The sequence below is a fragment of the Stegastes partitus genome, unplaced genomic scaffold (genome assembly GCF_000690725.1).
Source record: "Stegastes partitus isolate 25-593 unplaced genomic scaffold, Stegastes_partitus-1.0.2 Scaffold632, whole genome shotgun sequence".
In the NCBI taxonomy this organism is placed as follows: Eukaryota; Metazoa; Chordata; class Actinopteri; family Pomacentridae; genus Stegastes; species Stegastes partitus.
Window position 1 is genome coordinate 31,023 of NW_007578363.1, and position 13,897 is coordinate 44,919.

General features: G+C 41.5%; 1 protein-coding gene across 1 annotated transcript in view; it reads left to right on the forward strand.

Annotated features, from left to right (window-relative positions):
- Window positions 1-6,988: 6,988 nt before the first annotated feature.
- Window positions 6,989-13,897, forward strand: part of ptprt (protein tyrosine phosphatase receptor type T) — a gene marked incomplete at its 5' end in the record, with an annotated part of 345,648 nt that continues 338,739 nt past the window's right edge. Inside the window, one exon of the mRNA XM_008289688.1 lies at window positions 6,989-7,114. Within this exon, the coding sequence (XP_008287910.1) occupies window positions 6,989-7,114 (126 nt within the window). The remainder of the gene's footprint in view (window positions 7,115-13,897) is intronic.

Here is a 13,897-nt window from a genome sequence, read left to right on the forward strand (position 1 = left end):
ACTCAAGCTGATCCGTGTCGTCTAACCGTGCGGCTAAATGGACCAGATCTGAGCTCGAGCAGAAAAAAAAAGCAAAAAGAAAAATCAGCCTGTTAGCCCGATAACCTACGGACTCATTAAAAACTGAATATTCACGAGGCCGGTGCAGTGATAGTGTGTCGCCGTATGGTTGATGTGATTATGTGCTCTGATGCACTTTTTAAATCACGTTTTAAAGAACCAAACGGGCTCAAATGTGACCCGACGATACGATTATGTCACATTTAAATAATCACTTTGGAAGGAATTGAGAAAACTTGAAGTAAGGATTTGAGGTTTTTGCAAATATCCGAATCATTTTTGGCTCAATTTCCATCTTTCTTGTAGAAGATTTAACATATTATTGGGCCTGCTTTTATTCTGTTGGTGCACTTTCAGGTGGAAATGTTAAATACAACGCTTTCCAAATGTACATATTCGCTGAAATTTATTTCAATGCAACATTTCCAAACAAAGCTGTAAACTTTATCATGTCAGCTGCCTGTTCATATTCACTTTTTGGCCACTATTTCATTTTTAAACCAAATTACTGACGGATTACGTTCAATATTTCAGATTTTTCAAACGCCTCGTCCTCGCTGTAACACTCGACGTAAAACATCATTAAAGTCACTTTAATAAACTTTTTTGGTTGGTGTCTGTGCTCGTTTTCAGTTTTAAATACATATCCGTCCAAATAAATTGGTTTTCGATCTGTTTAATTACTAAGAATTGCTCTCTATTCTCAAAGTGACATCTATTATTTGTCTAATTGTCAAAGAATAAGCCGTGATTTAAAATCCATCAATCAAAATGATTTTTAACTATTTTTTTTATTTTTTTATCTTTTACCTTTTTAAATGGGTGTAAAGTCGCCGCTCGTCCTCTCACATGCACAAACCATTAACATTAATGTGGAAAAAAGTAATTACCATTCTCCTTATTTGACTTCGGTGTTTTTGTTTGACAGCAACAAAACAAATTACATCTTAACCGCGGCGGCGGCGGCGGCGGCGGCGGCGGCGAGTCCCTGCAATTTCTCTGTCGTCTATTAATTTGTTGACAATAACCGTCGCTGTTTTAATTGAAAAAAGAAACGCGAAATTAAGAGTGAAACTGTCATCGGGACGATTAAGTGGAGACTTGGAGTCGCTCGACCGGGAAACAAGTTTGAAGCAGAACAATGACCAAACGCTTGGAGAAGCTTTTTGTTGTTGTTGTTGTTGTTGTTGGGAAATCATAGGTTTGACTTGGAGCGGCAGGTCTTGACGGCAAATTAAAAAAAAAAACTTTTGCATAGATGAAATATTAATCTGCTGCTGATTTTTGATAATTATTTTATTTGGCATGTGAAGAACACGAGGTGAGGAGCTCGTCTGAGGCCAATCAGAGAAAATAAACATCTCAGGAGCAACGATTGGAGACGAGCTGGAGACAGATTCTTAGTTTTTCTTTCAGATTCACATTTGTTAACTCTCACTTTGTACTCTTAAATACAAACAACATATCGTGCGTGATCCGAGGCTGACATTTAGACGTTTAAGGGAAGCGAGAGATCGTCTCCTCACAGGAGAAACTGAAGCTTCGTCTTCCTTCCACTCGCACCACAGTTTAAAACGGGATTTTCTTTAATCTGTCGTTAGCCTTGAGCTCAGCTGTGGTGATATGCAAAGCGCTGACCTTTGACAGAACATGGATCCAGAGAGTTCAAACACCTGCAACAAGAAGTGTCACGGTTTGAACATATTTAAGGGACAAGAGTTGGATCATTTGAGTTCAGTTTCTGTCCGTTAACCCTCTGAACCAGGTGTTTTTTGCTCCTCATCCTTTTCACTATGGAAACACTCAGAAATACCTTTTGTGCAGTATGACGCAGTTAGAATGACAGAAATCATCCAAAAAGAATCGTTTCTTTAAGTATTTCTCTTCCAAAAACTATGAAAAAAGTGCCCACAAATCTTACCAACGCTGACATAAATGGTTCGTCTACATACTAAAGACATTTTATAAATTGCATTTTCAGTTAGTTTCCCCACTCGTCTCCTACCTAAAGTTCATCCCAGTTCAACCAAAAGTCCCAGAATTTTTGTGACGTGACTTTTGGTTGCAGGTTGGTCAAACTTAGCTTTCCTGTTGGGCCAAAGGGGGCAGAATTTTCTGTTTTTTACAGAATGCTTTTAGTGTAAATGCTTTATTTTTGGTTACTTTTTTTTCAGTAAATTATATAGATTAATGAAAAATCGCAATTTGAAGCTCAGATTTCCTGAGATTTTCCTTCAGATTTCCGTTTTTACAGTTTCTGGCTCAGATAAATGACCTTGGCAATTTTTTAAATGATTCATGCAGGTTTTGGTTCATCCAAACGATGAACTGACACTGGAGGGTAACCGTATATGTAAAACCCAGAAACTTTCTTGTCTTTTCATTTAAATAACCGTAAAGGCAAGTTAGCTGAGTGGCTGAGCTCCTGCACCGTATCCTACAACTCTTTACTCAATCAAATAATGTATTTATCCATGAAGCAAATGTCAGCGTTGAGCAAATGGCAACTTGGTGAAGATTGACTCTACAAATTAGCACCAGCATGAAAAACACTGGAACAAAGATACTGAGCAGAGTGGTGCTAACGCAGTTTTTTAATTCAATCTACTGGGAGTGTAATCCTGCAAAAACGTGGGCGTCAGAATAATGACTTTATAATGACTCCCTTTCAAAATAAATTCACAACAGAGTTTCTTGGACGACCACAGAAGTCTGCAGGTCAGAAAAACTTGAGCTTTGAACCCACATGAACTTTGTCTTCGGGGAGCTGCAGCTTGCACAGAGACGTGAAAAGCATTTGCAAGTTGCACAAGCTTTTGTTCATGTTAAAAAAGCAAATGTTAGCAGAGACTTACTCAGTCCGTCCCGGTTGTATTCACAGACTGTATAAAAGATGGACGTAGCTGCCATGACGTCACCCGTTGGTTTCTGCACTGAGAACATGAAGCCAGGGTTTTGCTACTTCCTGGTTGACATCTTGGATTTTTGGAGCCAGTGACGCAAAGATCGGCAGAGGGGGGCGGAGCCATAGGAGCAGCGATTGGTCAGACGGATTGAGAGGCGGGTCCTCTCTGCCCCGCCCACATTTACCGCCTTCTGCTCGCTTCGTCTGCATCGTCGCTGCCGACTGTCAATCAAGCCAGCCACGCCCCTTGCCCCGCAAAATGGTGACGATTTTTTAAAAATTCAGTATTGATTTATTTTCAGATTGACCACCTGATCTCTGGATTTGACCATGAAAACTAATAAGAAACAAATCCTGAGCTGTAGGAATGCAGTATTTGGTGATCTGTGATCACTTCTTTTCCAGTTCCAGTCTATGGGAACCAGGACTTTGTGGAGCCAGCAGCTAGTGGACGTAGTGATACTGCAGGTTTCTGACACTTCCGGGTTGGCTTCATTTTTCAGGGCCGGTTGCTACGTCCATCTTTTATACAGTCTATGGGGTGAACCACCTTGCGTGACTGTCGTAGCAGAACGCCATTCCCACTTTTTCTGATGCACTTTGCTGTCATTCCAGAACCTGTTTGATTCGCACCAGCTGATGGAAACTCAGCAGATTTGCATTGAAACGCTGACAGCTGTATGGAAACATGCCGGCTGATGATGGGAGATGACAGAGCGACAAACAGAACAGCGGCAAAAGAAAAGCTGCCAAATATAAACAATAAACGTGTCCTCATTTTTTTTATTTTTTAAAAGCGAACTTCTCTATAAATATTGATAAAGGCTGGTTACGTGTGCTGGATGTTGTCGGCGCGCGTTTGTGTGCATAAGCAACGCCGTAGTCGTCGTATCAATATTTCATCGAATCAGAAATGTTAATTAGCAGAGATGAAGGGATTCTGCTTGTTTTGGTGTCACGCTAATATCGTATGCACACACCCCTGCAGTCACAGCTCATGCGAGGAGGTATACGTACATGCAGCGGCGGCGGCGGCGTGTTTTCATTATGGAAATGTATTTTTTCCGACGCGGAACATGTGTGCGATGATGTTTGCGCACAGGGGATGGGAGGCGTTGTACTGATTTTGAAAAACTAGATCAGGGGCATTGACACACACACACACACACACACTCTGGCCCACCGCTGTGAGCCACTTCTCTGGTCTTAAAATTGCAGATCTGATATTGAATATTGATAGATCCCCCACAGCCCCCCACGCTCCCCCTGCCTGTTTATAGCTCTGTTCTAATGAGATCACTTTGATTTCTTTTATTTCTAATGAGATCACGGAACAACGAGGGGGCGATAAAGGCTAATTATCTCAGTATTGATTAATTTATAACAGCTATTTTCATTTCTGTAAGAAGGGGTGGGAGGGAAAAAAAAAGTGTTTTCCTCGTTTTCACCCATCGCTGGAGGTTGTTTTTCGAATAGAACACAAGATTTTTTAATAATTTTTTTTTTTCCCTCAGATTTTTTCAAATTCTGTTCCCAGTTGATGTAAGTCTTGCTCGAAGAGGCATAATCAAAGCGTTACCGTATAGTTCTTGCAGACTGCAGTTTAGACTCCATGTGTTCTTATGGAGGCTGGAGGAAGGTGGTGCGAACGCATTTAACTCAAAACGAGGGAGAAATTGTCGACAAGTTTGAAAGTTTTGGGCCAAACTATGATATTAACAAGACACGGGTCCATCATTTCAGTGCCTCCAGCTCGTTGGGCGGCCTTGCGTTGCATTCTGTTAGCGCCGCGATGCATTTCGGAAGACGTCACCTACTTTCTACGAATCAGGGGCGTCCGACTCAACGGCTCCTGGAAACTCGTAAAACTCTCCAACTAGCTGTAATGAAGACAGATTCAGTAGCTGCATCTCTTATTTCTTCCCTCAGATGTTGCCACAAACACTTTGTGCTGTTTTGTCGAACGAGCTGCCGTGTTGTTTCAGGTTTAAAGCCGTCAGCCATCGTCCAATCAGGTGCGGCTGAATGGTTGTAGGAGCAGGTAGTCTGCATTGGTTTCCTGCATCCGTCAATCTTTTGTGGCACTACGTAGGTGTACGCCCATGATACTGGGAAGCGACCTTTTACATCCAAAGGCGCCCCTGTTTGTCAAGTACCATAGGAGTTTAATGCCTTTGTAGAACTTTTGGTGCAACTATAACATGCTCACAAGTCAGACTTGGTGTCAGTAGATACGCAATTTTGAAGGACTTGGGATCAAAAACTGTGATTAAAACAGACCACCACTGCTGAAAATCAAGTTTTTTACCTTGTTAACATGTCTATATGGTGTTTTGGATAAGCTAGAAGATACATAATGAGCTAATTAAACTGTCAACACCATTGATGAGCCTTTTGTTGATGATGATGATGATTGTCTCCAAAACCTGGATTCAGACGATGGGAGTTTCATACATAACAAAATCAAAAAACCAATCCTGCCAACTTGTGGAACAGCTGACTTCGTCCCGACAGTTTAACAGTGTTTGAGCAGAGTAGGCAGGTGAGCTGGTGTGCTGGAGCTGCAGCGAATGTGGCGGGACATTCATAGATCTGCACATTTTAGTGGAAGCAATGGTGTGGAGTTACACCCAAGTCATTTTAAGGCAGGAAGCGATCCCAGAGACGAGCTTTTAGGGGTTTAATCAACGGAAAATACAACAAAACGAAGTGCATCGCCTCGTAAAAACACACCAAGTGCAAATAAGCCACATCGATATATCCCCGTCTCCTTAACTTTTGGCTAAATTACTGATTGTGTTTGCCTTCAATTATATCTGCTTCGGAAACTTTATTATCTCGCACCTCACGACTCTGCAGTTAAACGCTGCCATTAGACTACAAAAGCCCGAGCGAGTCCTTATTCTCCGGCTTCCTTTTGTAGTCGACAAGCAGCCGAAGTCGAAAAGACGAGAAGTTTCTCTTTTGTTTTGACGAGGTCTAAACTGACGTCTCGGGAGACGGCGGCAACAAAGAGGCAGACACACAAAAAAAAAAACCCTAAAAAAAAAAGAAGTAAGCATTAAGTGATTTCATGAATAAAGCGGTGACGTTCGCCCATTTCAAATACTTCAAAACAAATTAAAATGGTTGTGTGTCAAAGCATATGTCTAATTAGGGAAGTGCGTTAGTGTGTGCGGACGGTGCTCGGGGCTAGCGCAGAAGGCTAATGCGGCGGAAAATGTGTCTTAGCTGGGCCATGAAATAATGATGAGACACTGTGACTTAATCATGTTGACACATTGAGCTTCTCCTCTTCATCTGCCCCTCGCTGCCTCTCCGCTCTGCTTTTCTTGTCTTTCCTCCTCACACTCGTCCTCCCCTGCTGCTCTCTTCACGTCTCCGATACACTGTGACGGCGTCTGTCTCGCGCCGGCTTCTTTGAACGCCGCCTGATAACTTAATTAGTATTATATTGTTAACAAAAAAAACCAAAACCTAAAGCGGCTCATAAAGGCTCGTGTTTTCAAACGGAAAGTTCAAAACCTCATTGAAGTGATTCGAAAAGGCAGTTTTGAAAAACAAAGCGTGGAATATAGTTATAATTATAAGAGCTTTAAAGGCTGTTTTTACTTCTACTTGCAGGCCTCTCTGTAGGTGGTGATGATATGGGATGTTTGGACGGGTCTCGTCTTTCGGTTCAACACAATAAAGCCCATTTAAACGGATGCTCGTTGCTTCTCGGGGCTTGTTTGCCATCGAGGCTCAGAGACGGACTTGTCATCTCAAGCAAGCCTGGAGTATTAAAAGCCACTAGCTGTTACCGTCAGCAACCGCCGCTGTCACCAAAATCAATCCGGTCTGAAATCCTAATGATCGCAGCCTTTGCAGCCGCATCCATTAGCTTGTTTATCTCCTGCTGGCTGTCTTTTTGTCTGGCAGCTTTCTCTTAACACACTCCAGATCAAACGCTCGTCTACGTCTTCCTCCCGCGAGGTGTCATCTGTGAACTAATGCCTGTTTTTTTTGCTCTTTCTCCGCAAGGTGGCTGCACGTTTGAGGAGTCGTACAGCAGCTGTGGATACAGCGTTTCTCTGGGAACCAACGGGTTTACCTGGGAACAGGTCAACTCCTGGGAGAAGCCCACCATGGACCCGGCGCTGCCGACTGGTAGGGCTCCACAGATGATCCTGTGTTTCCTTTTCATGCTTTTGGTATCTTTTCTGGTCTCTACAAATTTGGGTTCATATGCATTAAACTGACATTTAGTTTAAAAATTAGAGTAATCTGACATGTTTAAAGTCGTATGAAAGCGCCACGACAACAGAGAAAAGGGGAAGAAGGCCTTTCAGACTCAAGTTTTGTCTTCTCTTGTTGGTTTTCTGATCAGGTTCATACGGTGGCCCAGAAGTGTCACAACAAAACAACAGCCACAACACTACAAAATTAACCACAACACAACACAATTAGCTGCAACACTACAAAATAGGCCGCAACACAACACAACGGCTGCAACAGAAGTTGCTTTTTTTAACCGGGAAGTTATGCTGTAAAGTGCACAACGCCACACAAAGTGGGCAGAAGCCGGAGATTGTTGGAAACAACTTTATTTGTAAATCAAAGTTAACAACCGCTTTAATAGCGCATACCGAGATTCATGGACACTATTTGCCATCAGTATTTTACTTACTTCTCGAGTTGTTTCCAACAATCTCCGGCTTCTGCCCACTTCGTGTGGCGTTGTGCACTTCACAGTATAACTTCCGTTGCAGCCGCTGTCTTGTGTTGCGGCCTATTTTGTAGTGTTATGGCTAATTGTGTTGTGGTTGAGTTTGTAGCGTTGTGGCTTATTGTGTTGTGTTGTGACTTTTGTTTTGTTGTGACACTTCTAGGCCACCGTAGGTTCAGGCACCTACATGGGTAGTTTTAGGAAAACATGAGGCTCTGTTTGGTGATTTTACAATCTTGGTTAAGTTGGAAAAACATCATGGCTTGAGTTAAAATGCGACCCTTTTACCACCTGTTTGAAGCCACGCCTCCATTTTTTGGAGACAAATCCCACCAAATCCAACATCTGTTGGTTGGTTGCTCTAGAAGAGAAGGACAGTGAAGCCATAAACTAAATAGCAAAGGTATGTGGGATGTATTTCAATCCTACAGAAGACGCATTTCCATCAGAACATCATTGATAAAGGAGTGTCATTTTGAAGGGATTGGGTTGTTCTAGGCGACGCTAACAAGCTCCGTTTGACATCTTAGCTCTGGCTGAAACGCTCTTAACGACTTCTGTTTCAGTTCTGATTTTGTCGTCAGAACCAATCAGGTGGTTTGTTCCAGACAGGCTCAGCAGTTGTTGACATTAGGAAGATAAAAAAAAATCAAGCACCGTGTGGTCATAAATTATCCCAATTTGTCCAGTCGCTGCCCATGTTTCTCATTAGCGCTACTTTGAAGGTTTTAATGACGGGAATCAGGACATCGTATGACAGGAGGAATAATAACCAGATCTAATTTGTCCTCTTTTTGGCCTTTATTTTCAAAATGTCTGCATGAATCAGGAAGACAATCGGGTCGGTTTGGTTTTTATTGGATCTTCTTTGGTGCAGAAACATTCATGTTCCTGGGCTCATTTGGGCTGCACACATGTAAAAGCTGTTGTTTCCAAATAAGGGAGCAGACATCAGTGTGTTTAGTTTGTCCAGTTTTATGTGAGGAAACGGTTCCAGGCATTTATTGTGTTTATTAGACACTAAGAGTTGTTTATAATGTCATCAATGTGATCGATTGGTTGATTGATCGTCGATACGTGAGGCTCTCATTGGTCAGACAATCACCGATGTTACTGAGCATCACTGACAAAAGCTCTACGACAAGAGACTTTAAGATTAATCCAATATTTTTAACAATTTGATGCAACAAACTACCTGTGATCACACCAACTTCATCCAACCCAACGTAGGCAGCGAGGTCGGATTGATTTAACGTTTTCCGAGTGTTTGCTTGATGTCAGCTGCAAACTGAGTGTTCAAAGCAAAAGTCGAGTTTAAACGTCGCAAACAGTAAAGCAACGTAGTTTTTTGTTGTTTTGTGTCATTTGTGTAATTTTGTATCTCTTTTGTGTCACTTTGTGTCTCATTTGTCTTGTTTTGTTTCTCATTTTTTGCCATTTTGTATCAAGTTTTAGTTGTTTTGTATCTTGATTTTGTGCTTTGTCAGTGTTTTTGTTGTTTTGTGTCTTTTTTGTGTCTCAGTTTATTTATTTTCTTCTTTACCTTGTGTTTCTTCGTGACACGTTTGTCTCCGATCCGTCGTTTTGTGCCGTTTTCTTGTTTCTGTTGTTTTGTTCGTCCATTTTCTTGTCTTGCTTTTGTTTTCTGCTTTGCTTTGCGTCGCATTGGTCTCGTTTTTTTGTCCCATTTTGTGTCTCGCTTGTGTTGTTTTCCCTCATTTTTTTGTTGTTTTGTGTCTGATTTGTTTTGTTTTATGTCTCGTTTTCCTTTTGCGTCTCATTTAGTTTTCGTCCCCTTGTGACGGTTTTGTCGTCTTGCTGTCGTGTCGTCTTATTTTTGTCACATTGTGTATCATTCTTTTCTTTTGTGCATTGTTTTTAGCATTTTGTCTTGTTTTTTTGTTGTTTTGTGTCTTTTTTGTGTCTCAGTTTATTTATTTTTTTCTTTAGCTTGTGTTTCTTCGTGTCTCCGATCCGTCGTTTTCTTATTTCTGTTGTTTTGTTCGTCCATTTTCTTGTCTTTCGTGTCTCGCTTTTTTTTTTCTGCTTTGCTTTGTGTCGCATTTGTCTCATTTTTTTTGTCTAATTTTTGCCATTTTCTGCTTGTGTTGTTTTCCCTCATTTTTGTGTTGTTTTGTGTCTGATTTGTTTCGTTTTATGTCTCGTTTTCCTTTTGCGTCTCATTTAGTTTTCGTCCCCTTGTGACGGTTTTGTCGTCCTTCTGTCGTGTCTTATTTTTGTCACATTGTGTATCATTTTTTTCCTTTTGTGCATTGTTTTTAGCATTTTGTCTTGTTTTTTTGTTCCACTTTTGTCGCTTTGTGTCTCGTTTTTGTCGTTTTGTATCTTATTTTTAGCCATTTTATTTTTTGCCTGTGTTGTTTTTATCTTCTTTTTTTTTTGTCATTTTGTGTCGTTTGGGTTGTTTTGTTGCTTTCTTTGTCATCTTGTGTCTCGTTTCTGTCATTTTGTTTGCTTTATGTCTCACTTTTGATGCCTTGTCTCTCATTCATCCTGTTTTGTGTCTCGTTTCTGTCGTTTTGTGTCTTGTTTTTGTTATCTGTGGTCTCATTTTTTGCCATTTTGTGTCGTTCTCTGTCAAACAAGTCATCTGCGTGGTTGCGTTCCGTCCAAACAGACGGCCTAAAAGTTTAGATTGCTGTCCTTGAATCATCTTTAAACTACCAATCAGTTGGCTGAAAAGTTGCTGCGACTTCAGCCGACTCCATCCGGCGGTTCGCTCCGGGCCGCCGACACTTTTTCTCTTAATGCCACGACTTCAAACACAACTTTCCAAGCGCAGGCTGAAAAGCTGAACACTTTATTTAAGCACGAGGAGAAGAGGCTGCAGACTCCTCGTGTTCCTTACGTCTCCTCCGTCCATCTGACTTGGCAGACTCGGCCGACAGATCGCGACGCGACCCCGGCTGAGTCCTCCTCGACTTGTCAAACGCCAAATGGCAATCAGACGATCCGTCGATCTGGTGCCTCCACTTCGTTCTGCCCTTTTTTTTTCTCTCCGTCCGTCTCGCCCACTTTGCAGCACACAAGCTTATCCCACTCGCTCCTCGTCGCGCTTCCCGTCTCCGGCGTTTCCTCCCCGACGTCTGGATCTTGAGTCACCTTCTTCTACTTTTCTCAATTCATTTATTTGACTGACACGACCATTTATCAGAAACTGTATTACCAAAGCAGCATTAAAATTCACAGCTATGCAAATTATTTAAAAAGCCAGCGAGGGCATTTTCTCTCCCTCTCTCTCTCTCTCATTTTTTATTATTTTTTTTCTCCCTCTTTCAAAGTGGATAAATCTGCCACGCTGTTGAATATGTTGTTAAATATCCGACGCAGGCTGAATTATGCATTCGCCGCTTTGAGGATTTCATGTAAAGAGGAAATGTGATTGAGCTGTTTGCTCAGTATACATTTATATATTTATTTCTGCATCAGATTCTAACGTTGGCGTCGTCTAATAGTGGCGTTTCAAAGTTAAATTATCATTGTGTTTTCACGGCGTCGCAATTAGAATTCGCTAAACAGTTCCTGCATAACTGATTACAGCTCTGTGGAGTAAAAGATGAGCTTTACTGTCACTAATCTGCCCAATAATGTGCTTTAACTACAGGTTTGTGTCTTGTTTTGTTGTTTTGTCTTATTTTCTGTTGTGTTGAGTCTCCTTTTTGGTTTTTTTTTGTCCTTTTTTGTCTCGTCTGTGTGATTTTGTGTCTCAGTTTTCTTTCGTGTCTCATGTGTGACGTTTTGTTTGCGTCTTTTTGTGACAGTTTTGCCTCCTTTCTGTCATTTTGTGTCTCGTTTTTGTTTCGTCTCTCGTTCATGTCGTCTCTTTGTGACAATTTTCTTTTTTTTTTGTCTTGTTTTGTGCCTTGTTTTTGTTGTTTTGTCTCATATTTTATCCTTTTGTGTCTCATTTGTGTCGTTTTCTATCCTAGTATTTTTGTTTTATGTTTCATTTGTCTTTTGTGTCTCGATCCTGATATTTTTTTGCACCTTTTTGTGACAGTTTTCTCTCCTTTCTGTCATTTTGCGTCTCGTGTTTGTCGCGTCTTATTTTCCATGTGTGTCCGTTTATTGTCGTTTGTGTTTCATTCGTGTTGTTTCGTATCATTTTGAGTCATTTTATGCTTCGTTTGTGTCGTTTCATGTTTTTTTTTGCGATAATTTTGTCTCATTCCTGTAACTTTGTGTCTCATCTTTCTTTTGTGTCTCGTTTGTGAGGTTGTCATCCTGTCTCTTTTAGGTCTTTTCCCCCTTTTTTCATCATTTTGTCTTTTGTTTGTGTAGTTTGTCTTTTTTTTTTTTCATTTCTGTCCCATTTGATTTTATAGTTTTGTCTCCTTTTTAACATTTTGTGTGTTGTTTTTGACAGCTTGTGTCTCATTTTTCTTTTGTGTGGTTTTGCCCTGTTGTGTGTCTTTTTTTTAGGCTATTTGGTATCTTGTTTTTGTCATTTTGTGTCATTTTTTTCCCCCTTTTTTTCACCATTTTGCCTTTCGTTTGTGTTATTTGTCTCATTTTTTATCACTTCTGTCCCATTTGATTTTAGAGCTTTTTCTCCTTTTTGTCATTTCGTCTGTTTTTTTTTTTTTTGTCAGTCTTGTTTTTCCTCTTCTATCATGTTGTGTCTTAAAGAAACTATGCTCTACTGCTGGACTCTGGCTGTGTTTGTACAGTCATTTATCGCAGCATGTGACTCCTGTGGATCCGTTAACTGCATACAGACCATCATTTGACTCAGACACACTAACAGGTGCAGAGTTTCGTCGACAGCTTCGCCCAAGCTGGTTCTGTATTAGGATGAAGGGCAGGAGACGCAGGCCTCGGCGGGAACACGCTCGTCTGACGACGCAAATGAATTATTCACAAGTTCAGTCATTCGCTCAGTGGAGATCATCGCACAGAAGCCAAGTCTCTGTATTTTCCTCGCCTTCTAATCACCCTCTTGATCCTTCTCATATTGTAGCCGGCGATCCCGTAACTGCCCCTCCTCGCTTCTCCCTCCATCACGCATTATCTCTCAGTCACGTCAATTACCGCTCCCATACATCATCATCGTCTCTGACATGGCGGCGGTGGCGGCGGAGGAGAGGGAGATCCGTCAGCCTCCGCCCGCCACGCCGCCGAGATCTCGTACCCGAAGATCTTGATACGACTGAATGGGCTCGAGCGGTCCGTCTCAGCGTGTGCGTCTGGTGTCAGTTATCTGTCTCATCCATCGTGGTGGGCGGCGGTTGTCGGGGGCGATAGCCATCATGGCCCATAAGACCTCCTCATCATAGACAAATAGACAACTTATCAAGTGCACGCTTCCCTGACAGCCGTAGATCTGATAAGGCAGGACAAGAACAAATTGTCTGTCAGTCTCTTTGTCTGTCTCTTGCTGTTAGTCTTTTTTTTTTTCTTCTCATTTTGTGAAGCCTGCTTGTGGCTCATACTGGACCTCAGATGGTTGTATGAAAGCATGAATATCATACTGTATCCCTGCAAAGCCTAAAGACTCGTGCAAACATGTGCAAACTGTATATTAAGTGCAAAAAAACAAGTTTTAATATTCTACACAGTTTGGCTGTTTGTAAGTCTTTCCAGATGGATTTCTGCTTCTCTACGCTCCGTCCACTCAGCTACATTTATGTTCCTTTTATAGTCTAGCACATTTATATTAGTTATAATGATAATTTTAGTTGCACCGTTAAAAATCAAAGTGATTTACAATAAAGCAAATGTAAAATTGGACAAATATTTTTTAAAACAAACAATAAGGTGATTAAGTTAATTTAGTCTCTTCTGATTTTAGACATAAGGTTTCTTTTTTTATCAGACAATGAGTTTTTCTTTTTAGATAGGAGCTGTTTACCTTTGACATGTTTCAACCGTCACTTCAGTCTTCCTCAGAAACGTCACTGACGTCTGTGGTGACGCGTCTTTTTTAATTTAAGCGCTGGATCGAGGAGGCCACAGAAATCAGGAGGCGAGCCAAAGACAACCGTGAACCGTGATGAGGGGGCGTTCATGCTGTCCCACACACGGGACGCTCTCCTGTAGAGACCATAGACTGTATCAAAGATGGACGCAGCAACCGGCCCCGAAAAATGAAGCCAACCCGGAAGTGTCAGAAACCTGCAATATCACTACGTCCACTAGCTGCTGGCTCCACAAAGCCCTGGCTCCCATAGACTGGAACTGGAAAAGAAGTGATCACAGATCAC